Source organism: Pseudophryne corroboree, chromosome 11, assembly GCF_028390025.1.
Source record: "Pseudophryne corroboree isolate aPseCor3 chromosome 11, aPseCor3.hap2, whole genome shotgun sequence".
NCBI lineage: Eukaryota > Metazoa > Chordata > Amphibia > Anura > Myobatrachidae > Pseudophryne > Pseudophryne corroboree.
In genome coordinates this window covers 299,825,277-299,851,527 of record NC_086454.1, presented here as the reverse complement: position 1 = coordinate 299,851,527, position 26,251 = coordinate 299,825,277, and the positions used below count along the sequence as shown (strand labels likewise).

The window sequence follows — 26,251 nt, the reverse complement described above, 5'->3', positions numbered from 1 at the left end:
GGGAATGAACATCTGCTGACGATCTGCTGATAAAGGCATCGTCCAGGGAGAAGTTGTTTCAGTTCATTGCTCTCACGACTCATCTGCTCAGGGAACATGGTTGGATCTTGAACCTTCCAAAGTCACATTTGGAGCCGACAAGGAGATTTTCTTTCCTGGGAATGATCCTCGACACGAAAGTGCAGAAGGTGTTTCTGCCGGTGGAGAAAGCGTTGGTGATACAATCAATGGTCCGGGATGTCTTGAAGCCTGCCCGGGTATCGGTTCATCAGTGTATTCGCCTTCTGGGGAAGATGGTGGCCTCTTACGAGGCTCTACAGTACGGAACATTTCATGCTCTGTCATTCCAACTGGATCTCCTAGACAAGTGGTCGGGATCTCATCTACACATGCACCAGAGGATACGTCTGTCGCCGTAAGCAAGGATTTCACTCCTCTGGTGGTCAAGTCAGGAATTCCTTCTTCCAATAAACATCCTGGAACTAAGAGCCGTGTCCAACGGTCTTCTACAAGCAGCACACCTTCTGCAGGATCAGGCCATTCAAGTGCAGTCGGACAACGTAACGACGGTGGCCTACATAAACCGACAGGGTGGAACGAAGAGCAGAGCTGCGATGTCAGAGGTGACAAGAATCCTTCTCTGGGCAGAAAGGCACGTGGTGGCGCTGTCAGCAATCTTCATTCCGGGCGTGGACAACTGGGAAGCGGACTTCCTCAGCAGGCACGATCTCCATCCGAGAGAGTGGGGAATACACCCCGAGGTGTTCGCAGAAGTGACAAGTCTTTAGGGCGTACCTCAAATAGACATGATGGCCTCCCGCCTCAACAAGAAGATTTGGAGGTACTGTTCCAGGTCGAGAGACCCACAAGCAGTGGCAGTGGATGCCCTGGTAACACCGTGGGTGTTCAAGTCAGTGTATGTGTTCCCTCCACTTCCACTCATTCCAAGAATTCTAAAGCTTGTAAAAAGAACAAGAGTTCAGGCGATCCTCATTGCTCCGGACTGGCCAAGGAGAGCTTGGTACGCGGATCTCCTGCTTGGTACGCGGATTTTCTGCTGGAAGATCCGAGGCCTCTTCCTCTTCGGGAGGATCTTATACAACAGGTGCCGTTCGTTTATCAAGACTTACCACGGCTACATTTGACGGAATGGAGGTTGAATGCCAGATCTTAGCTCGGAAGGGTATTCTGAACGAGGTTATTCCTACCCTGATACAGGCTAGGAAGGGAGTAACGTCTAAACATTACCATCGAATTTGGAAAAAATATGTGTCTTGATGTGAATCTAAGAAATTTCCTATGGTGGAGTTTCAACTTGGACGGTTTCTCCTCTTCCTGCCAGCAGGTGTGGATTTGGGCCTGCGGTTGGGATCCACAAAGTCCAGATTTCGGCTTTATCCGTTTTCTTCCAGAAACAATTGGCTGCCCTCCCTGAAGTACAGACATTTTTAAAAGGGCTTCTGCACATCCAGCCTCCCTTTGTGGCGCCGACGGCACCCTGGGATCTTGACGTGGTGTTGCATTTCCTTCAATCGGATTGGTTTGAGCCTTTACAGGAGGCTGAGGTCAAGTTTCTCACGTGGAAGGCTGTCACATTGTTTGTCTTGGCTTCTGCACGACGTGTGTCGGAGTTGGGGGCTTTGTCCTGGAAAAGCCCTTACTTGATATTCCATGAAGAAGAGCTGAGCTGAGGACGCATCAGCAGTTCCTTCCAAAGGTTGTGTCGGCTTTTCATATCAACCAACCTATTGTGGTGCCAGTGGCTACTGACTCCTCAATTGCATCAAAGTCCTTGGATGTTGTGAGGGCTTGGAAGATCTATGTGAAGAGGACTGCTCGTCACAGAAAATCGGACTCTGTTTGTCCTTTATGATCCCAAGAAAATTGGGTGTCATGCTTCTAAGCAGACGATTTCTCGTTGGATCAGGTTCACTATCCAGCATGCATATTCTATGGCAGGATTGCCGTGTCCAAAATCTGTTAAGGCCCACTCTACTCGTAAGGTGGGTTCTACCTGGGCGGCTGCCCGGGGTGTCTCGGCTTTGCAGCTCTGCCGTGCGGCTACTTGGTCTGGGTCGTACACGTTTGCTAAGTTCTACAAGTTCGATACTTTGGCCTCTGAGGACCTCAAGTTTGGTCAATCAGTTCTGGGAGCTTTGGTACATCCCCATGGTACTAATGTGAACCCCAGCATCCTCTAGGACGTAAAAGAATATAGGATTTTAATTACCTACCGGTAAATCCTTTTCTCGTAGTCCGTAGAGGATGCTGGGCACCCACCCAGCACTTCATTGTCCTGCAGTGGTTACTTGGTTCAGTATTGCTTTGTTCTTAGTTAAATACTGCGTTTTTTAACTGGTTTAGGTAATGTTTCAGCTGTTGCTGAGTTTTCAGGCTAGTTACCTTGGTTTGCCTTGTTTGTGTGAGCTGGTATGAATTTCGCCACTATCTGTGTAGTTTCCTTCTCTCGAAGTTGTCCGTCTCCTCGAGCACAGTTTCTAGACTGAGTCTGGTAGGAGGGGTATAGAGGGAGGAGCCAGCCCACATTATTAAACATTTAAAGGGCCAATGGCTCCTAGTGGACCCGTCTATGGGGGTCATTCTGACCCGATAACATGCTACAGTTTATCGCGTTTGGCAGTTTAACATGCTACAGTTTATCGCGTTTGGCCGCCGTTTCGTAGGCGCGGTCTGGCCAACGCAGGCGTGGCCAGACCGTTTGGGTGGCGGGCCGCAGCGACTGCATGACATCGCACGCAGCCGCTGCGGGCCATGGAGCGATGAGTAGCTCCCAGCCAGCATGCTAAAGCTGCGCTGGCCGGGAGCTACTCCTAAAGTGCAAAAGCATCGCCACTTTGCGATGCTTTCGCACTTCTGCTGGGGGGAGGGGGGCAGCACTGACATTCGAGGCGGGATAGCCCTGTGCTGGGCGTCCCCCCGCATGTCTATGGAATTTTGCAGGGCTACGATTAACTCGAAATGACCCCCTATACCCCATGGTACTAACGTGGACCCCAGCATCCTCTACCGACTACGAGAAAAGGATTTACCAGTAGGTAATTAAAATCCTATTTTTACTGATCATTTATAGAAAATAATGTGATAGTAATCTCTACTTAATAGTATATACTATATATTCTCCTTAATACTATTTAGGTTATTGCTATGTGGGGATAAAGCTCCTAAATTTGCTGTTCGGACTTGGTAAATTGGACTAGACTGAGGCCTCCATGTAAATAATGGGGATTGCGTTACTTAGCTGAGCGCAGGTGATATCTATGTGTGATAGCCGGGGAGCGGCAGGTCCATAAGTAATTTTAAAAGCATTGGACACCAGGCCGTTTCATCACATAAACACGCAGTTTATTCACAGTTCAGACAGGGTTATCACAACAATAACATTTAACTTCTTGTTCTCTCTTCAGGGTAATATTCATATGGGTTACATCAGGTTACATCTCCTTTCATTTGCTTCACTGGCAATAACAGCATTTACAGTGATGTGACAGCATTACAGTACAGTACATACCAGCGCAGTCTCTGGGAATCAGTATTGCGGCTTCCGCAAACTGAGATTCATTTCAGTGTGCTCTCCCCCATTCGCTAGTGGCTCTATCTAAACGGGATCTCTCATGGACACGTTACTGGGGACCTTCCGCCAAACGTGGTTCCTACCACTCACCCAGGTCGTCCTCTCCCGCAGACTCACACCTCCCGTCCTGCTTCTTAGGTACCCCTGAAGATGGGGATCCCCTGTGTTCCTGGTTCCTTCCACTGTACTCTGCATACTGTGGCTCTCACACTGCAAATCTGGATATCTTTTGCTCTTCCTAGCAGCACCTACATGCTGTTCTATAATGCCAGGGACTGTGGAGTACCATTCTTGTTCCACAGTCCCCAGACTGCGTTTCTCCTGGACACTTAGCCTGTGCCTTCCATCCTCAGTCCTCAGCTCACCCTGAATTCTAGCCTCTGCTTTGTTCCTTCTACTAAAACCCCCTACACTTCCTGTCCTAACTCCTTACATGTCACAGGGTCTGCAAGTAACTGGTTTTGGGGCCATAAACTCCCCCACTCACTGATAAGAATCAAAAGGCTTTTGGAACTTTCCAAAATCTGTTGTCTCCTAACATTCCAGTATGCCACATATGTTATGGCCTGCATTCAGCTAGTGATAAATAGCAGTGATAATAAAAGCACACGGAAACTGCTGCTGTCACATGATGATTCGGGAGGAGTTGTGTGTCATAAATAGGCCCTATAATGATTGGAGACATCCTAGAGGCCGCTTCTGAGTACTGAGCCCAGGAATTGTGTCAGAGTGCTGCAGGTTAGTGTCACTCTGCAGCACCCGGCTCCTGTTACTGTGGAGGAGTCGGCATTTTGGTGTCACTCCATGTTAGGGTGACACCCTTGAGTGGCCCGCACCCCCCTTGTAACGACACACTGGGCAAATATGGCAAGGGTGCAATAATAATTTGGGAGAATGAGAGGCTGCTTCCACAATTCCATGTGACATTGCAGGACAAGAGACAGATGAGACCTCTGGTTCTGTCCCATCAGTATCAATTAATAGAAATTAGGAAATGCATTTGGAAATTTGTCATTTTTTTTAAAAACAGGTAACTGGTATGTAAGTATAATATTATACCATGACTCCAACAAGCGTTGTGACTTAGCCAACTTGTGTCCAGGCCAGGAACTTGGCACCCATGCATTTGATGGGATGGCATGTGGAAGTAGGCCTATTAAGGTTGCATTCCAGCTGTGTTCCATTTATAGTGCAGGAGGTAGATGATATACGTACATCATTCCTGGTCAGTAACATTTGTTGTACGTCTGATTCCCAGGAACACAACAGACTGCCGGCAGGGTGTCAGACAGACCAGAATGGCATCTCTTGGCGCTGACAGCTGCGAAACACAGAGGCGTGATGCATGACCAAGTACCCAGAGGCCACTCCCAGTGTTTGTGTGCACAGCTTATGTTAGGAGGTATGTCCTGAGTCACCTGGAGGAAGTGTACCATGCGTCTCTTCTTACTAACATGTGCAGAGGTGTTTTACCAAATGGGGCGGCCCAAGGCCTAACTGGTAAAGTCTACTGCCCCCAATAGTCTGCAGTTTGTATTGTGGCAGATCCTCACAGGTTGCATCCGTCCGTATTGATGATACATTGCCACCTGTCATCTGTAGAATGTATTGCGTTGGAACCTGAACCTCACGTGTGTAGTTGTCTGAGTTCTTTTTCTTACATTCAATGTACTTTTACTTTTTTAAGTGTCACTTTTGTGATTTAACAGATATGTTGAAATTATATATTATATGAAAGCACACCACGGGGGCTATATAATTGGTTCTAAGATCACAGAACTGGCAATCTGTTATAAGGCTGGTTACCTATAACCCCCCAAATGTATCTTGATTTCCAGTATAAAAGTTGTGTGTGTGCCCGTGCTGGGAAATAATGAATATATACTTATCTGACCCATCTAACGATGCTTCCAATGACACAGTATCCCCTAAATATTAATTCATCATATAGACACTCCAGTTGGGGAAAATAAAACACACAAAGTATAATATCTTTATGCAACAACATTTTAATTTTTTTTTTTTTTGTATTTGTTGGTAATAGATTATGTGTCTGCAAACACCTTTCCAGTGGTGGTACATGCCTCTCTGATGGTAGTGGGGGCACATGCATCTCTGGTGTTTGTGGGGGCACATGCCACTCTGATGGTAGTAGGGGCACATGCCTCTCTGGTGTTTGTTGGGGCGCATACCTCCCTGATGGTAATAGTGGGGGTGCATGCCTCCCTGATGGTGTTTGGGTGCGTGCCTCACCGGTGTTATTGGTGGGGGCGCATGCCTCTGGTGGTAAAATCAGGCGCACATGGTTTTATGGTGGGGGCACCTGCCTCTTCCGGGGTGGCGGTGGTGCCTTCCTCTCCCGGGGTGGCGGTGGTGCCTTCCTCTCCCGGGGTGGCGGTGGTGCCATTCTCTCCCGGGCTGGTGCCTTTCTCTCCCGGGGTGGCGGTGGTGCCTTCCTCTCCCGGGGTGGCGGTGGTGCCTTCCTCTCCCGGGGTGGAGGTGGGGCCTTTCTCTCCCGGGGTGGCGGTGGTGCTATCCCGTCCCGGGCTGGTGCCTTCCTCTCCCGGGGTGGCGGTGGTACCTGCTGTGCCTGGGATGCTGGGGGTAATGATGGCGTCTCCCTCTCCGCAGGTACTGGGTGTGCCTGCATCAACGAGGGTAACGGAATCTCCTCATTCTCCAATAGCAAGGGCTCCTCCCTCGGCCTCATCTTAATTAAATAAAGATAAAATAAAAATACTATGTAATAATTAAGTTCAGTTATTTGCAAAAATCCCTTCTAGTCAGACTTCCACCTTTACCATCCTCTGAGGCCGCCCTCACAAGACGTGATCAGTGATTTATGTATAATAAGGTCTATTTATCAACAATCGCATTTGCAGTGTATTAGGGTCACGATATTAGCACCGAGGATCGCATTATAAGATACAATTATACCACCCGAATGTATTAAACAGCACTTGCATGGAGTGGGTTACAGGTACATGAGGTGAGGATTTGATAGACTAATAGGGATGGTCAACGTGGGGCTCTACGGCTGTTGTGGGACTGCAAATCCCAGCATGCCTTGCTGCAGTTTTAGCATTCCCTAATAGCAGCATTGTAGTGGGGCATGCTGGGATGTGTGGTTCCACTGCAGCTGGAGGGCTGCATGTTAAACCCACTTGACTAGAAAAACCATTTCAGCAACGTGCCAAACACGTGTCACCCTGCATGGGGACTATTTCAGTGGCAGTAAGGGGAAATCATAAACAGCCACATACACCCATTAAGGGACAACATTTGGACATACATCACGAATTGGAGACATTACCCATTTATAAACTTATACTAAAGATCACCCAGCCTACAGTTTGCTGACTCATTGGACATGGTGGGACAGACAACTAAGGACATTATATGAACACTGGCATTGTACCCTGGAGCGCACCCATCTAACCATTATTTGAGTACTGTATTAGGGGTGTGAGACATCGCCTTTTGGGAGCTGCTAAGGGTAATTTCCTCGGAGCGCTGCATATATTATATTGTATAAGCTCATATATAACACCTATGATTTGCGGCCATTGAGAACCGGCAATATTATAAACATTAGTAAATAACCCCTTAGCTTAGTGAGATTTGGGCAGAGACGCCTCCTTACATTTAGGCCTACCAAATTGGCACAAAACCGCCTTGTATGCCCTGACATGCCCACTTTCAGGTGAGCCCCGTCCCTTATAAAATCCAGGAAAAACCCTAATTGTGCAAACAACAAAGTACAAATAAAAATAAAAGCACACTTACCTTACGCCAGAAGAATATCCAGCACCTGTTACATGGGATGCAGCCCATGGCTGCTCCCTCCCGCCTCACTCCTCGCTCTTCTCGCTTTACTTACGATATAATAATATAATAAAATATAAAAATAATACCTAATAAAACGTAATAGGTAATTTATATAAAGAAATTAAAAATACTCTCAGTAATTATAGCACAACTCCAACTCCAGAGCCTCCGTCCTGTACTACTGGGGACCAGATAACAGGATAAAGCCCAGTGTTCTGCCCTGGCATTCCATTCATTGTGTAATTGGACAGTCATGATGTCATAGCACAGACAGCAGCAGCAGCCATACAGGCAAATATTTGTATTTCATAATGTGACTGTGTATAGGGGTAGGCAGGGACAGAATAGCGTATCTCCCAGCTGCCCCAATTTTAACACCCTAAAAAAGCAATATTTTACCCAAAATGGGTGGAGCTTTGCAGATTGAGGTGATCTTATTTTGTCCCAGTGTCACATGCCTGAATGCTGGGAAGTGAATCAGGCATTGCCAAGCACCATAATAAAGTTTGGGTAGGGACCTGGCGATGCTGCTCCAGCCTCTCAGGGCACTCTCTGTGCTCTCAGAAGGGCAGAGCGGATGCTTTTTCTTATCATGTGTGACATCGATAAAGCCATAAAAGCAACACCTGACCCCATTCCCCAAACTAACTAACTCCCTCACCCCTAACCCAAACCGCTAAAACAACCCTAATACCCTGTCCTTCATACCATAACCCTAATACCCAATCCCTAACCCTAATACCCTATCCCTCCTACCATAACCCCTAACCCAATCCCTAACCCTAATACCCTATCCCTCCTACCATAACCCCTAACCCAATCCCTAACCCTAATACCCTATCCCTCATACCATATCTCCTAATACCCAATCCCTAACCCTAATACCCTATCCCTCATACCATAACCCTAATACCCAATCCCTAACCCTAATACCCTGTCCCTCAAACCATAACCCTAATACCCAATCCCTAACCCTAATACCCTATCCCTCCTACCATAACCCCTAACCCAATCCCTAACCCTAATACCCTATCCCTCATACCATAACCCCTAACCCAATCCCTAACCCTAATACCCTATCCCTCATACCATATCTCCTAATACCCAATCCCTAACCCTAATACCCTATCTCTCCTACCATAACCCCTAACCCAATCCCTAACCCTAATACCCTATCCCTCCTACCATAACCCCTAACCCAATCCCTAACCCTAATACCCTATCCCTCCTACCATAACCCCTAACTCAATCCCTAACCCTAATACCCTATCCCTCATACCATATCTCCTAATACCCAATCCCTAACCCTAATACCCAAATGGGCAGACTGGATGGTCACGTGGTTCTTATCTGCCATCACATCTATGTTTCTGTATGTTTTACTATGTGTTTTTTGTTTTTTTTAATCATTTTTTATTATAGAACTGTAAATACAGTAGCCAGAAATCAAGTGAATACAATACATAACATATAATCAAGCAGGAGAGTGAATTGAGAAAGCAGAAACATTAAGAATTAGGTGGTTACACATATACAAATGAAGTGGCAAAACAGTACAGCATGTAAACGTTGTATGTCGCTCACATAGAATCAGAAAGTAGGGGGTCCTAATTGCAAGGTCTCCAAATTATACCATGACGTTAACTTTATCGCAGATCGGAGGGTATCCTTCCTAGGCGGGAGTAGAGTATATATATATATATATATATATATATATATATATATATATATAAAAGGCAACCATATACTAAAAAATGTCTCTGCTTTATTATCTTTATTGATAGATGTTTCTAACCAGTCCATGTGAAACAAGTGTTCTATTCTAGGCATAAGTAAAGTCAGAGACAAAGGCCCTCATTCTGAGTTGATTGCATGCTGCCACTTTTTGCAGCCCGTGCAATCAACTAGACGCTGCCTATGGGGGAGTGTATTTTTGCATAGCAAGGCTGCGATCGCTTGTGCAGCCCTGCTATGCAAAACAAGTTTTGTGCAGAACTAGACTAGGGTAAGACTTACTTACCCTGTGCGATCACTTCAGCATAGCAGGACACCTCAACACGCCTGCGTTTGGGTCTCCACGCCCCGAAAACTTTGAGTTGACGCCCAAATCCGCCTTCCTCCTGTCAATCTTCTTGCGGTCGCCCAGATCCGCCTTCCTCCTGTCAATCTTCTGCCTGCGCAATGTGGCCGTCACGCATGCACAGTTCCGACCCGATCGCACGGCTGCGAAGAAGCACAGCGTGCGATCGGGTCGGAATGATCCCCAAAGTGCCAGAGGAAACCCATTGTGACAAAATTGTTTTCTTAGCTGCTGCTGCAATTTTTGCTTACAACAGTTTCTCTTATGTCCTAGAGTATACTGGGGTCCACATTAGTACCATGGGGCATAGGTAGGTCCACTAGGAGCCATGGGCACTTTAAGAAAACCAATAGTGTGGCCTGCTCCTCCCTCTATACCCCTCCTACCAGACTCAGTTTAGAAAATGTGCCTGGAGGAGCCGGTCACGCTTTGGAGAGCTCCTGAAGAGTTTTCTACATTTATATTCAAAGTTTGTTATATTCAGTCAGGGCTCTTTAGGCAACAGCCTGACTGCTTCGTGGGACTTAGGGAAGAGAACGTCTCAACTTCCTTAGAGTTAATGGTCCTGTTTCTCTGCTGACAGAACACTGAGATCCTGAGGGAGCCATTCGCAATCCACACCATGGTGCAGCGTACCCTCCCGCAGCACGCCGCCACCCCCTAACAGAGCCTGAAGACAGAAGAGTGGTGAGTACGGCGACGGCGTCCCGGTTAGCGGGTCACCGGCAGAATTGGCTGCATTAGGGTAGGACCTCAGCTCTGATACAGACTGCGCTCTGGGGAGTCTCACACATGCTGTGGCGGGGCACGCAGTGAGGGGCACGCTGGGCCTCCTATTGTACTCACACTGGCACATCCTAACGGGTTCAGTCTCCTAGTTGGGCACAATTATAACTCAGGGCCAGTATAAAAATGCGGGAAGCCGCGAGCCATTACAGGGGGCGGGCTTCACTCAGAGCAGATCACACAGTTCTCCAGTGCCATTTTCCCCTGCAGCTCGATCAGGCAGCACTCACAGGGAAGCACAGCTCCTCCTCAAGGACTCCAGTCTACTCAGCGGTGCCAGGGGGTCTTAGTGCGGGAGGGGGTGGGGAGCAGTGTTGGGACTGTAAGCATTTCTTAGGTGCTTTATTCTTGCGACCCAGCTTAATTTTACTGTTGCTATAGGGGCGCTGTGTGGCTGGCTCTGGCTTCTGTGTCTCTCTGAGGACCCTGCCTACATATACTGTGCTTTCACCCAGGGTTTGTGTATGTGTGTGTGTGTGTGTGTGTGTGTGTGTGTGTGTGTGTGTGTTCCCTATCCAATCATGTCCAGGGACTGTGTGTCTTGTAAAAGTAATTTTGCTTTCTAACAAATATTTAAATTGCCAGCTCTAATATATACTGTGGACGCCGGCGCATCTTATTACCATGTGCTATAAATGTGCGCTATACATCGCAAAACACTACATCCCATAAGAGAAAACAATACACCCACACATTATCTGAGTTCCAAATCTCATTGATGTATATATTTGTTATTAAAAGGATATGTATTCAATATATCACAATGTACAGTATATATATATATATATATATATATTTACATGGTTACAATTTACACAGTAAGCAGTTATTACAAACTAATTCAAATACATACATGGCCAGCGATACAATTAAAATATTTTGCTCAAATAAAGTCTCCACTCCATATCACTCTCCCTCTCAGTAAAATCATGCAGCCACTGGACAGACATCATCTCCACCATCATCTGGGACAAAGAACAGAGAGCTCTTGTGTGTCTGCAATCAGCTATATACTATGTATTTTGGGGGAGTGCACACATCTCTTGTTACTAGTCTAGGGGAGGGAACTTTCTCATTCATGATGAGTCACTGGTCAGTTCATATGCAAGCCACCTCCAGCCTTGATGGTGTAATTACAGGAGATAGCCTCTGGTCAGGCATGCTTTCTTCCAGGAAATCCATTGTTCTAATAAGAGTGACTTTAGCTTTCATACATTTAATCATATCTACTAATGGCAGTGTGCTACAACTTAATAACAGGCATCAAATTAATCTACACATTAATATGGTTACTGTGACACCAAGCACGACATGTCCATCTTGCTCCGTTTCAATAATACACATACATGACGTTACTCCATTATATAATTTAAAACATTATGATTTCTGGTGCTTGATATGTTCAAATTATGTGCTGTATGAAATATGTGTTGAATATATCTTTGTGGCATGTCTGTGTAAATGCATATGTTACCATATATTGCGGTGCGCGCTGTGAGTATTTGCAAGTATAGCGACTCATAATGTGTGGAGTCTGTATGTTCTCTCTATGTAATATTTTTGACTTCGACATTCCACCCTTTGGCAGTAAACAATAACTGCCATAAATTATTAACATAAGAAAAATATTTCAGACAATAATCGGTGACCTAGACACACATATGTATTCATTTTGCAAATCAGACACTTGACTATTTGGGGAAGACAGGGAGGAGGACGAGACATCCTCTATATGCACTCGGCGGTCACGGGACCACTGGTTGGGTGTGGGACAACATTCAACCTATAGAGTATGCTGGAACAGTGCTTTGGCCTATAATGTCTGATTTGGACTAACATTTCACACATACATGTACCTACGTCTTTGTACACTGATGTTCGGATTCGATTGAGGTTCTGCTGGTTAGAGGGAGAAAACACAAACAAATTGTGAAAGTGACATATAAAATTTTCATGGTATACATTCCTATCATTCCCTAAACATTGTTTCCATTTCTGGAACATTTGCTAGGTCTGTTTCATCATTGAACAAGGGTTATAAGTAGTGTCCTTCCTGGATAACATAAACCTTCGAAGTTCGGGGAGAGCCACTCATAAACCTTTCTTCCACATATATTAATGAGCTCTTTATCTGCTTTGTGTGAATAGCCATTGTCTGATTGTTCCTGATTACCTCCCAATTTCCTGAAATTGGTGAGATTTAAACATACCAAGGATTTATCTATGGTACTGGTGGATCTTAAGGCTAGGGGGTCTAGTTATATTATATTCTTTGTCCACTGGTCCCCTCCCCCTTCCATGTAATTCAAGTACCTCAGCTAACTCTAAAAAAAAATCTGGCACTAATCCTGCATCTTTTCGTCTTAGAGGTACCTGTGAGCACATCCAACATTCCGTTTGGTTTAAGACCTTACCAACTAGTGAGTGGTACTCACTCAAGGGATGTCTGTCACCTTATTGCTAGACTGACATCTCTGGATGCTCTCATCTTCAAATATGGGGTCACAATAACTACAAAATACAGTATTCCTCAGACAATAGCCTATCACGTTACCTCCGAACTCCGTAACTACTAGACCTTTGATTTTTCTCTGGCTTTAACAAACTGATCGGCTAATCCTGGGATCCTTTAAGGAAATCACTCCTTCCTCCAGAACCAGTTTCAGTCCCACACTCGACTCCTCATGAAAAACCTCGCAAAAATAGAATGTCCTGAAAAAAATGTTTGTCAGCAGGAAACAGAGAAAAGAAAAATAGAACAAAACAAATCTTGTCCATAGCAAATAAATTACAACGACTGGTCCTTCTGTAATCCTTTAGCACGCTCTGGTAGTGTTCAACAGTGCCGCCTCTCAGTCTTCACGGAACAGACTCTCTGGTGATACTTTTGCGATGTCACTCCATTTATGAGTTCCTTCCGGACTACCGACTTTCCTGCACTGGGAATCGTGGACCCAAGTCTCTCGGCTACTTTCACTGGGATCGTGCTGTCAACAAAACTTGGTACGGTCCTTCCCACCTGTCTGTTAGGCAACCTGAGTGTAAGAACAATCACACAGTCTCTTGGTTCACAATCAAGACAGTTAGTATTTGGCATACCAGGAATCAAGTTTCAAGTTCTTTCTCATACGTCCTAGAGGATGCTGGGGACTCCAAAAGGACCATGGGGTATAGACGGATCCGCAGGAGCCTGGGCACACTATAAAGACTTAAACTGGGTGTGAACTGGCTCCTCCCTCTATGCCCCTCCTCCAGACCTCAGTTAGACTTTGTGCCCAGGAGTGATGGGTCACACACTAGGGGAGCTCTCCTGAGTTTCTCTGAAAGACTTTATGTAAGGTTTTTTATTTTCAGGCAGACCTGCTGGCTACAGGCTCCCTGCAGCGTGGAAGTGAGGGGAGAGAAGCAGAACCTACTTCTGTGAGTTTCAAGGCTCTGCTTCTCGGCTACTGGACACCATTAGCTCCAGAGGGTTCGATCACTTGGTGCGCCTAGCTGCTTGTTCCCGGAGCCACGCCGTCGCCCCCCTCACAGAAGCCAGAAGAAAGAAGTCGGGTGAGTATTGGAAGAAAAGAAGACTTCAGACGGCAGAAGACTTCAGTAACGGAGGTACAGTGGAAGTGCTGCGCTCCATGCTCCCACACACCAACGCACTCACAGGGTGCAGGGCGCTGGGGGGGAGCGCCCTGGGCAGCAGGTTACTAGTCTTCTTAATGTGCAAAATCGTTACCCCCGCCAGCATATTTTAACGATTTCCCCGCCACCGCTTATACGGGTGCAGGGCGCGCGCGGGGGGGGGGGGGAGCGCCCTGGGCACCGAGTTAGTTTATGCTCCGTTTTACTACTCGCGCTGCCGGGGACTCCGTATGCAGACCCCCGCAGGCGTGTTATAGCGCACTACGCGCCATTCTTCCCCGTCGGCCGCCATGGGTGCAGGGCGCCGGGGAGTGGGTGGCGCCCTGGGCAGCATAGATATGTGGAGCTTAGAGCTCCCGGGCACCGCACACGATGACCCGCCATGAGAGCGGCGGGTGCGCAACGCGCCGGGGCTCCCACATGCCGATCGGTTGCCTGGGGCGCAGGGGGGCGCCCTGAGCAGCATTGATCTGGGTAAATATAGTGTTTTAACCTATATTGATGCTCGTCCTGATTGTGTTCTTTTTAGAAATACAGGGGGGCTATAGCGCGCCGAGGGGGGCGGAGCTTAGCCTCACACCGGAGTCAGCACCATTTTCCCTGATGTCCCCACCAAGCACAAACAAAGTGGGGGACATAGTGTTTGGGTGTTATGTTGCCCCTCTCAGATGTAAAATCTCCCTGTGTTTAAGGTCCCTCGGCTCAATATAGGGTTCTATATATATTTATATTCGAGCGGGCTTAAAGCGCGCCGGGAAGGGGCGGAGCTTAGCCCTCACAGAGGGGTCATCGCCATTTTCCTAAGTCCCCCACCGGAACTTGCTGTGTACTAAGAAGGAAGGGGGGCACAGTGTTTTAATGCTATATGGGTGTCATATAGCATTAGGATTGATAATGGACGTAGAATCCTTGTAATACATAAATGCACTGTTTCCCTGTTTGATTTCCCACTATCGGTTAGTCGACATGTCGACAGGTGTGAGGGCTTTGTCACAAGCTGCTGTGGGAATAACTGTCGGCTTCGCCGGCGCATGGCGGTACTTGATTCGGGAAATTAAGTATTAGAAAATTGGCATTTAAAACAGTGAACACGCTAAGGGAGACACAGTTGTTGGTGGATGCCCGGCCGGCATCAACGGTAACCTCAGGGGTAAAAAACGTTAATAGGCTGTTCTGCCCTTTTATTTCTAGATATATGTGGGGGGAGTGTTATCGAAATTGTATTCGTTGCTTCCCTCAGACCCTTCGGGGTTTCCAAGGTTACTATTACTTTTACCCGATTACTGTTCCTGGCTGTCGACATTTACTTAGTTTCTGTCGACTGTAACGTTCCTAGTAGATCCACTTCGGGGGCATGTCAGTACATGGTCGTACACATTCACAACACATTACTGTCTATAGGGACCTGATAGGTCTGGACAATCCACTTGCGTATACGTTATATCTATGGGGGTCATTCCGAGTTGTTCGCTCGTTATTTTTTTCTCGCAACGGAGCGATTAGTCGCTAATGCGCATGCGCAATGTCCGCACTGCGACTGCGCCAAGTAAATTTGCTATGCAGTTAGGTTTTTTACTAACGGCATTACAAGGTTTTTTCTTCGTTCTGGTGATCGTAATGTGATTGACAGGAAGTGGGTGTTTCTGGGCGGAAACTGGCCGTTTTATGGGTGTGTTGCGAAAAAACGCTACCGTTTCTGGGAAAAACGCGGGAGTGGCTGGAGAAACGGAGGAGTGTCTGGGCGAACGCTGGGTGTGTTTGTGACGTCAAACCAGGAACGACAAGCACTGAACTGATCGCAGATGCCGAGTAAGTCTGGAGCTACTCAGAAACTGCTAAGAAGTGTCTATTCGCAATTCTGCTAATCTTTCGTTCGCAATTTTGATAAGCTAAGATTCACTCCCAGTAGGCGGCGGCTTAGCGTGTGCAAAGCTGCTAAAAGCAGCTTGCGAGCGAACAACTCGGAATGACCCCCCATATGTATATATATATGTAGATATAGGTTTATATATGCAGGGTTAGGATATATGTGTTTTATTGTGTGTTATATGAGGTATATCCAGGAATGCTGAAATAATGCTATTCTTATCATGTGCTGGTTACTCTGTTGATTAAGCTCTAGATTGGCCGTGAAGTGTTGGATTGGACCCTCTCAAGGAGTCAGAATATTATTCTCTTCACAACGCGGAGAGTAAATCACGACAGTCTACTCCTGGTTGACGCAGAGCCCGGTCGCAAAGGATCATACACAGGCAGCTAAGTGAAATTTTATTTCTATACTTTGACCTTATTTGCACTGTATGCACTTGAGGGAGTGTGGTGTTCGGGTAGACATCCGACAAAATTACCCTACCCAGAGTGGGTAGGCGTGCCTATGTTTATTCTACTGTATAACGTTACAGCAGGCTGCCACGTGACAGCAGGAGGTGTGACCGGAAAAATGCGGAGGATGTCTCCGGGAGAGGCTGGTGGCAGGTATACAGCTGTTTGGTGTGGCCTATGGCCAGTCAATCTCGGCGGATACCACTGGTAAGTCTATCTTCGTGAGTTAGCCTCCTTCGCAACGGTTGGTGATGCATTCTTTTGTGGGATGCAGTCGTTTTCACCGGTTCGATGACGCTCTTTTTTCCTTTTCTGTGCAGACAATGGAAGGTGAAAAGGTAAGAGTTCTGCAGCCTTGTTAGGTTAGCAGAAGTGGATGTCGTTTTCTGTTTCCACTACATCCATCACTTGTCGCTGAGTCTATCTGGCTGGTCTCCACTCCGGTGACCACTGATCTACTAATTTTCAGTTAGTCCGGAAATAGACTAGGACCTGTGAGTTATTTATAGAAGCCAAAGGGGAACACTCTGACTTACAGTGGTTTCCCCTTACTGTTTTTCTAATAAATCTTGCCTTTCCCCTCTGGAAGGGGAGGTAGTGCGCGACGCCATACGGAGGTGCGTCAGGTTAAGGACATTGTCTTGTTGTCCCTGTATACGGGTGCAAATCGTTGTTTCTCCCTGACTGTTCTTCGGCACAGGGATTGGCTGTTGTTCCCAACGACGCAGAGGTCAAAAGTGGGTTTCAGAGTAGATACTGACCGATTAAGTTTCGGTGTTTTTCCTGTGGAAAGAGGTCTGAGGATCCAGGGTTGGATCGGTTTTGAGATGACACCTCATCAATATGTTCCGTTAATAAGACAGATGGGTGCGGCCTAGGTGAGCAGGTCTAATACCAGAGCGGTTTTTATGGGACCAGTTGAAATGCGGTTCGGGTCTCACCGGCGCATGAACCGGATTATAATCCAAACGGCCAGGACAGCACTCCTGTGGTGTCTGATCGGTTCTTTTCTTCTAGAGAAATGAAGGTTAGGGATTCAGGTTTAGATCCTGGTGTCCGTGCGTACAGATCTCTGCAGCTGGGGAGCACTCCATGGCAGGGGACGTATTTCCAGAGGATAAGGTCAAGTTGGGAAACTTGTCTGCTGTAAGCTTTCTTGAATTAAGAACGATTTTAGACGAACGTATTCTTCGTATTCTGCCCGTGTTAGTTCTGCCAGACGACTTGTCAGCAGTGGCGTAAGTAAGCCGCTATGGTGGAACAAGGAGCGAAGCGGCAATGGCGGAGGATGCACAGTTTACAGTTAAGTGGGAAGTCTGGTAAACGCTATATTAGCAGTCTTCGTTCTGGAGGTAAACGACGGAGAAATAGATTCCCTCTGCGGGCACGATATCCAGCAGGGAAATTTCGGTCATCATCGAGAAGCTTTCCCAGACGTGACAAGTCCTTGAGGAGTGTCACAATTGGTCAGCTTGGCGTCTCTTTTCAACGAGGGGCCTCAAGGAGATTGGTCCAGGTCAAAGGACATTCAAGATATAACAGTGGACATCCTCGTGACACCGGGGGTGTTTTTAGTCGGTCTATGTGGCCTCTCCACTTTCACTTTTCTTACAGTGGTAAGCGTAAGATGATCAAAGGTTCCGGTGATTCTCTTGAATCCGGTCTAGCCAGCGAAGGTTGGCTATCCAGTTTTTCATGGTTTACTCATAGAAGATTACTGCCTTCTTCCTCTACGTGAGGTAATGTTAAACAAGATCAGTGCGTGTATCCGGGATTACCGCGGCTGCGTCTGACGGCGCGGCGGTTGAATGCCATATCCTAAGCCGAATGTGTGTTCCCAGGGAAGTTGTTGCCTCAATTCTTCAGGCTAGGAAAGATCTGACGGCAAAGCGTTACTACCGTAGTTGGAGTAATTATGTGTCTCGGTGTGTATCCAGGAAGGCTCCTATGGAGAACTTTCAGCTAGGTAGTACTTATCCGTACGTTACAAGCCAGTGGAGGCAAGCCTAATAAGTTTCTTTACAAAATTTCTCTCTTGGAACGTGGTCAGACTATTGGCTTAGACGTCCGCAAGGCGGGTGTCGGAAGTGGTGTTTTTGTCTCACAAAAGCCTTGTTTGATATTTCAGGTGGATGGAGAGGAATTGAGTACTCGGTTGGTAGTTCTACCAAGAGTGGTTTCTGGGTTTCGCTGAAATCGGCCTCTTTTGTTCCTGGTGGCTATTTAGGCTTTCGCTGATTCGAATTCCCTAGGTCTGGCCGGGGATTTGAGCATGTAGGTAGTCAATTTAGCTCAGTTTGGAGAAACAGAGGCTCTGTTTGTCTGGTATCTTCCCAGCATGGTTTGGGAGACTGCATTATGCAGTCTGTTACGCGCTGAATCTGTGAGGTTTGGCATGTTCGTTCTACAGCTGAATTGCCGTCACCAAAGTCGGTGGAGGTCCATTCTTTTGGGAAGATGGGTTTTTCTTGGGCGGATGCCCGAGGAGTATCAGCGGCTCAACTTTGCCGAGCGTTTTCTTGGTCGGGATCAAACTCTTTTGCTATGCTCTACAAGTTTGATACCCTGATTTCTGGGGACCTTATGGTTGCTCATTCGGTGCTGCAGAGTCCGCACTCTCCTGCCCGTTTTAGAGCTTTGGTATACACCCCATGGTCCTTTTGGAGTCCCCAACATCTTCTAGGACGTATGAGAAAATAGGATTTTGGTACCTACCGGTAAATCCTTTTCTCTTAGTCCGTAGAGGATGCTGGGCGTCCGTCCCAGTGCGTACTGTGTCTGCAGTTATTGTTTTTGGTTGCACCTTTGGGGTGTGTCTTCTCGGTCTGGCGGTTGCTACCGTTGTTCATGACATGGCGTGCGGGGTCTTATTTTTGCTTATGTGGACACAATGGTTGTGTTACATATTCTCTCAGCATGTGGCTGTGTTTTGTTCATACCGTTGGCTGATATTCTACTGAATGCCACGTCTACGGTGTGTTTGAGGTGTGAGCTGGTTTAACACTCACCGGGTTATAACAATAAATTATTTCCTCGAAATTGTCCATCTCTCCTGGGCACAGTTTTCTAACTGAGGTCTGGAGGAGGGGCATAGAGGGAGGAGCCAGTTCACACCCAGTTTAAGTCTTTATAGTGTGCCCAGGCTCCTGCGGATCCGTCTATACCCCATGGTCCTTTTGGAGTCCCCAGCATCCTCTACGGACTAAGAGAAAAGGATTTACCGGTAGGTACCAAAATCCTATTTTTGTCAAGTTCTCAAATGCTGGCTCATCTCGATAAGGTACTGTACTGTCACCTCATTGGTGTATTTCTGATTATTGTGCGGATCAATCATGACATGAGGTTGTCTTCCAAAAAAACAAAAAGACACAAAACCCAAAAATTTCGAAGACGGTGATTCGTTAAGTGAAGATCTGGGAGTGGTTCCGATGCTACATAATACTAGTGGCAGTGTCTATGACCACAATAGTCCAGTATCACTTTGCTCCTACTCCTAGGTGTACCATTATCCACGCACAAATTTCTGCGCAATTTTTCTTTGCGGTAAACACAGCAGCATCCGTGGCGGCAGGAAATGCCTCTACCCAGTTTGAGAAAACATCAGTGCACACCAATACATAACAATAATTCCTAAAGGGTGTTAACTGTACGAAGTCGATTTGTATTACCTGAAAAGGTCCGTCTGCAGGAGGGATATGGGATGGCTCTGTTGGTATTGCCTTACCAATATTCTTCCTCAAGCAAGTAAGACATGTCATTGCTTTCTTACCTGCATGAGAAGAGAAACCCAGTGCACTCCAGTAGGCTCTTACCAGCTTGCACATACCTTCTTTACCTAGATGAGTCAGACCGTGTGCCGCCTCAGCTAGGCTTGGGAGATATGCTCTGGGGGCCACTGGCTTACCGTGTCCATCTGTCCAAAGTCCTGAGGACTCCTGACTATATCCCTTCGCCTTCCAGACCTCCTTTTCCTGTAGGGAACACAAATTTGTATCTTAATTTAACTGTTGTGTGTTTCCAATGTAGAGTACCATGAGCATAACTCAAAAAAAAGAAAATAAAATAAAAACATCTCTACGGTAGAGAAAGAGGAGGAAAATATCAGGTCTGCGTTCACCAACTGGCATATCAGTGTCTATACAAAATTTCCCTTCACCAGTATTCTCATCCTTCCTACTAGTAGTCTCATCCTTCCTCCACCCTTTGTGCATGATAAGGCACACTGCAGTAATACTGGTGTTATCGTGCTGGTGAGATATACTGGGTTCGGGCAGAACTCTGAAGGACCAATTAGGCATGTAGTGTTTGAACTGTAATCAGGTCCATGTATTGTACCACCCTGTGTGAATGCAAAAGATGAAGAGGAAACTGTGGAGAAACAGAATAGAGGTTGGTGACAGATGAGTTTGTAGAGGGGGAGAAGATTTTATTAAAATGACAACTGGATTGAGCACTACGGGGAATTGATTCTCAACTATCTTGTTTATCCCCCTTCGATCCTGCACTAGCCTGTAACCCAGGGGTGGGGAACCTTTTTTCTACCGAGGGCCATTTGGATATTTATAAAATCCTTCGGGGGCCATACAAGTCTGCCCCCGCGCGCACCCAAAAAATGGGTGTGGCCAGTTAAAATGGGACGTGATACACATATGCCCCCAATAGTGCAGTGCCAGATCCACAATTGCCCCCGATAGTGCAGTGCCAGATCCACAATTGCCCCCACAGTGCCAGGTATACAAATGCCCCCACAGTGCCAGGTATACAAATGCCCCCACAGTGCCAGGTATACAAATGCCCCCACAGTGCCAGGTATACAGATGCCTCCACAGTGCCAGGTATACAAATGCCCCCACAGTGCCAGGTATACAAATACCCCACAGTGCCAGGTATACAGATGTCCACACAGTGCCAGGTATACAGATGCCTCCACAGTGCCAGGTATACAAATGCCTCCACAGTGCCAGGTATACAGATGCCTCCACAGTGCCAGGTATACAAATGCCCCCACAGTGCCAGGTATACAAAAGCCCCCACAGTGCCAGGTATACAAATGCCCCCACAGTGCCAGGTATACAGATGCCTCCACAGTGCCAGGTATACAAATGCCCCCACAGTGCCAGGTATACAAATGCCCCCACAGTGCCAGGTATACAGATGTCCACACAGTGCCAGGTATACAGATGCCCCCACAGTGCCAGGTATACAAATGCCCCTCACAGTGCCAGGTATACAAATGCCCCTCACAGTGCCAGGTATACAGATGTCCCCACAGTGCAAGGTATACAGATGCCCCCCACAGTGCCAGGTATACAGATGTCCCCACAGTGCCAGGTATACAGATGCCCCCACAGTGCCAGGTATACAGATGCCCCTCACAGTGCCAGGTATACAGATGCCCCCACAGTGCCAGGTATACAGATGCCCCCACAGTGCCAGGTATACAGATGCCCCCACAGTGCCAGGTATACAGATGCCCCTCACAGTGCCAGGTATACAGATGCCGCCCCACAGTGCCAGGTATACAGATGCCCCCCCGTCCCGCTTACCGCTCCTTTCGGCGGGGACACGGAGGAGAGCGCGGCTATGTTGGGCGGCGGCGTGTAAGACTTGAAACCAGCAGCCGGTTCGAGAGCCAATCAGAGCTCGCGGACCGGCAGCCGTGGCTCCTGATTGGCTGCCGGTTCGCGAGCTCTGATTGGCTCACGAACCGGTGGCTGGTTTCAAGTCCTACACGCCGCCGCCCGACAATAGCCGCTCTCTCCTCCGTGTGGTGACAGCTGAGACACGCTGCCACCGCACTGTGCGGTGGCGTGTCTCACTGAGAGGAGCGGGTGGGCCGGACCAAACGGCTTCGCGGGCCTTATACGGCCCGCAGGCCGGAGGTTCCCCACCCCTGCTGTAACCCCTCCCCTCACTCTTTTTCACAGGGAAGATGGGACTATTGGCTGTGCTGGACGTCCTGACGAGGATGCCCTGCTGTAGCAACCGCTCTATGACGGGGTACACTCCTAATTCTACCTCTGGCTTTAGAGGATACTGAGGGATTTTTGGAGCTATCCTGCCACCTTTCATTTGTACCACTACTGGGGCTACATTCGCCATCAATCCAGTGTCCTGTCCATCTTTGGTCCAAAGGGAACCCGGTATTTGTGAGATCATTTCCTCTACCTGCGATGGACACGTGTCTATAACAGTAGAATGCGACATTAGCCTTTGAGGGGTGTCTAGTATATCTTGTACTTCTTGAGCATGGTTCTCAGGTATATCCAAGAAGACACCCTCAGGAGTACAATATATGACACACCACATTTTACACAATAAGTCTCTGCCGAGTAGATTAGTCGGAGTCGATGCAGCCAGCAGAAAGGAATGTTTTGTCTGCAAGGGCCCTACTGTAATCTCTGCAGGTCTACTCAAAGGGTATTGTTGCACCGTTCCTGTTACTCCCATTGCCGAATTAGTGTTTACCAGTGATCAGTGATCTTATCCAGACGAAGAATTTTCTATTACTGTAAAAGACAAAAGAATATATAATAATTTAACAAGTTTCTAGGTCATGCGAAGTATTCATTCAATCCTTCTCATCCCGTATTAAGGGTCTGTACATGGTCCAACAAACATTTCCGAGCTCCTCTTGACTAGGGGCATTGCTAGGAATGAATACTTCTTATATGGTAACTGAAAGAAATACCTGGGGGTTACCCTGTCTCTGTCCGCTTTCCTACTGGCAAATACTAATGTGCGGACAGGTTTTTCTCCATTTCTGACGTTACTTTCTTGATTTTTATTTTATTTTTGGGTTTTACTATATGGGGTATATGCAATTAGCGGCGAATCGCGACAAATTATCGCAGTTTTTTAATTCGACACAATTCGACCGTCCAATTTCGGCAAGTGGTTGCCGAAATTCACCATATTCAATGGAAAATGGATTCGACAGTCCCTCGGGCGAAAAACGTCCGATTTGCCGGATTTTGCAGCGATTTTAAAAAACGGGGAAAAACCCGAAAAAAAAATGGCGTGGGGTCCCCCCTCCAAAGCATAACCAGCCTCGGGCTCTTCGAGCTGGTCCTGGTTCTAAAAATCCGGGGAAAAATTGGACAGGGGATCCCCCGTATTTTTAAAACCAGCACCGGGCTCTGCGCCTGGTGCTGGTGCAAAAAATACGGGGGACAAAAAGAGTAGTGGTCCCCCGTATTTTTTACACCAGCATCGGGCTCCACTAGCTGGACAGATAATGCCACAGCCGGTGGTCACTTTTATACAGTGCCTTGCGGCCGTGGCATTAAATATCCAACTAGTCACCCCTGGCCGGGGTACCCTGGGGGAGTGGGGACCCCTTCAGACAAGGGGTCCCCCCCCCCAGCCACCCAAGGGCCAGGGGTGAAGCCCGAGGCTGTCCCCCCCCCCATCCAAGGGCTGCGGATGGGGGGCTGATAGCCTTGTCAAAATTGAAAGAATATTGTTTTTTCCAGTAGTACTACTAATCCCAGCAAGCCTCCCCCGCAAGCTGGTACTTGGAGAACCACAAGTACCAGCATGCGGGAGAAAAACGGGCCCGCTGGTACCTGTAGTACTACTGGGGAAAAAAATACCCAAATAAAAACAGGAGACACACACCGTGACAAGTACAACTTTATTACACACTGCCGACACACATACTTACCTATGTTGACACGCCGACTGCCACGTCTCGACTCCGACGATCCGGGGTACCTATGTAAAAAAAAACACTCACCTGATCCAGTGTCCAGAGATAATCCACGTCCAGAGATAATCCACGTACTTGGCAAAAAAAAAAACACGAATACCCGACCACCGGACTGAAAGGGGTCCCATGTTGACACATGAGACCCCTTTCCACGAATGCCGGGACCCCACGTGACTGCTGTCACTGAGGTCCCTTCAGCCAATCAGGAAGTGCCACGTCGTAGCGCTCACCTGATTGGCTGTGTGCGTCTGAGCTCAGACAGCGCATCGCAAAGCCTCTCCATTACTTTCAATGGTGGGAACTTTGCCGTCAGCGGCGGGGTTACCCGCGGTCAGCCGCTGACCGCGGGTGACCCAACCACTAACCGCAAAGTTCCCACCATTGAATATAATGGAGAGGCTTTGCGATGCGCTGTCTGAGCTCAGACGCACACAGAGCCAATCAGCAGAGTGCAAGGACGTTGCACTCGCTGATTGGCTGAAGAGACACTTCAGTGACAGCTGTCACGGGGGTGTCTGCATTCGGGGAAAGGGGTCTCATGTGTCAACATGGGACCCCTTTCAGTCCGCTGGTTGGGTGTTAGTTTTGTTGTTTTGACAAGTACGTGGATTTATCTCTGGACCCTGGATCAGGTGAGTATAATTATCTTTTATTTTCAGGTACCCGTGGATTCTACTTGGAGAAGAGGACCGACTGCTTCGTGTCAACATAGGTAAGTATGTGTGTGTCGGCAGTGTGTAATAAAGTTGTACTTGTCATGGTGTGTGTCTCCTGTTTTTATTTGGGTATTTTTTCCCCAGTAGTACTACAGGTACCAGCAGGCCCGTTTTTCTCCCGCATGCTGGTACTTGTGGTTCTCCAAGTACCAGCTTGCGGGGGAGGCTTGCTGGGACTTGTAGTACTACTGGAAAAAACAATATTCTTTCACTTTTGACAAGGCTATCAGCCCCCCATCCGCAGCCCTTGGATGGGGGGGGACAGCCTCGGGCTTCACCCCTGGCCCTTGGGTGGCTGGGGGGGGACCCCTTGATTGAAGGGGTCCCCACTCCCCCAGGGTACCCCGGCCAGGGGTGACTAGTTGGATATTTAATGCCACGGCCGCAAGGCACTGTATAAAAGTGACCCCCGGCTGTGGCATTATCTGTCCAGCTAGTGGAGCCCGATGCTGGTGTATAAAATACGGGGGACCCCTACTCTTTTTCCCCCCGTATTTTTTGCACCAGCACCAGGCGCAGAGCCCGGTGCTGGTTTTAAAAATACGGGGGATCCCCTGTCAATTTTCCCCCCGCATTTTTAGAGCCAGGACCAGCTCGAAGAGCCCGAGGCTGGTTATGCTTTGGAGGGGGGGACCCCACGCCATTTTTTTTCTGAATTTTACCATTCCATCTAAAAAAATAAATAAATAAAAAATATTATTTAAAAAAATATATAAATAATACTTGTGCCTCCAAAAAAGACAAACCAAGTACCTAATCCCTTCTAATATAAATAGATATGCTATTATCAATAAAAAAAACACAAAAAAAAACATGTTTTAATTTTTTTTTATTAGTTTCACCCACCAAAGTGTGGCGGATTGAAAATGTCGAATTTACTGTCTAAAAGCACTGTTGTCGAATTCCCAAACGTCAATTGAATATACTTTGGTCGAATTGCAGCACTTGTATCATTGCAGAAAAGTCGAATTTGACAAAAGTCGAATTTCAAAAAGTCGAATTTTGAAAGTCAGTTTTTTTGACGGAAAGTACTGAATTGCATTGACGATTTTTTTTTTTTTTTGGCGAAAAAGTCCCGAAATTCGACAATTTCGGGAATTCGACCGCAATTGCATATACCCCATATGTACACGAATGATACCATACTTACCAGTTCCACTGGTCTCAGCCACTTCCCCCGCAGGCTACTGCTCTTTTTACCGGTTGGATAATCCTCAGAGTGCATGAGAAATGGCTGAAACCAGTCAGGTCGCCTTCTCCTCCTAGATAAAACTTCGACATTCATTAGTACATATATAGGTTACATTCATATTTTTCATATTTTTATTATTTTCTATAGTTTGTATGCTGGCCGTAACTGCTTCCACATCTACATATGGCGGTGTACTTGCTTTCTCTTTTTCTTCCTATTTGTTTATTGTTGCTACAAGTTCAAACAGTTCTTATATTTCCGTTCTTGTCTCATTATGACTTTGGTTAGACATACTACCTGCAATACCTTAGGATCAAACTCGCCAACCCCAGGGAATGATGCCCTATCATCATCAGCAGTCATACGTACCCATTCATTGCAATAAGCC

General features: G+C 47.2%; 2 protein-coding genes across 2 annotated transcripts in view; one reads left to right on the top strand and one right to left on the bottom strand.

The window, feature by feature from the left end:
• LOC134969515 (copine-7-like) overlaps positions 1–26,251 on the top strand; it is a 600,833-nt gene that overhangs the window by 115,194 nt on the left and 459,388 nt on the right. The window contains exon 5 of the mRNA XM_063945515.1: positions 4,851–4,994. The gene's annotated coding sequence lies outside the window, so the exon portion shown is untranslated. The remainder of the gene's footprint in view (positions 1–4,850; positions 4,995–26,251) is intronic.
• On the bottom strand, positions 5,632–7,611 carry LOC134970201 (uncharacterized). Its single transcript, XM_063946217.1, has 2 exons — positions 7,379–7,611; positions 5,632–6,302 (listed from the first exon to the last, which is right to left on the bottom strand). The coding sequence occupies exons 1-2, from the start codon at positions 7,424–7,426 to the stop codon at positions 5,901–5,903; spliced, it is 450 nt and encodes a 149-aa protein (XP_063802287.1). The 5' UTR covers positions 7,427–7,611; the 3' UTR covers positions 5,632–5,900.

Excerpts from the sequence above, each read along its gene's own strand:
- LOC134970201 (XM_063946217.1), bottom strand. The coding sequence starts at position 7,426 with ATGGGCTGCATCCCATGTAACAGGTGCTGGATATTCTTCTGGCGTAAG. Across the intron at positions 6,303-7,378 it reads GGATATTCTTCTGGCGTAAG|ATGAGGCCGAGGGAGGAGCC; the intron begins GTAAGTGTGCTT and ends TATTTAATTAAG.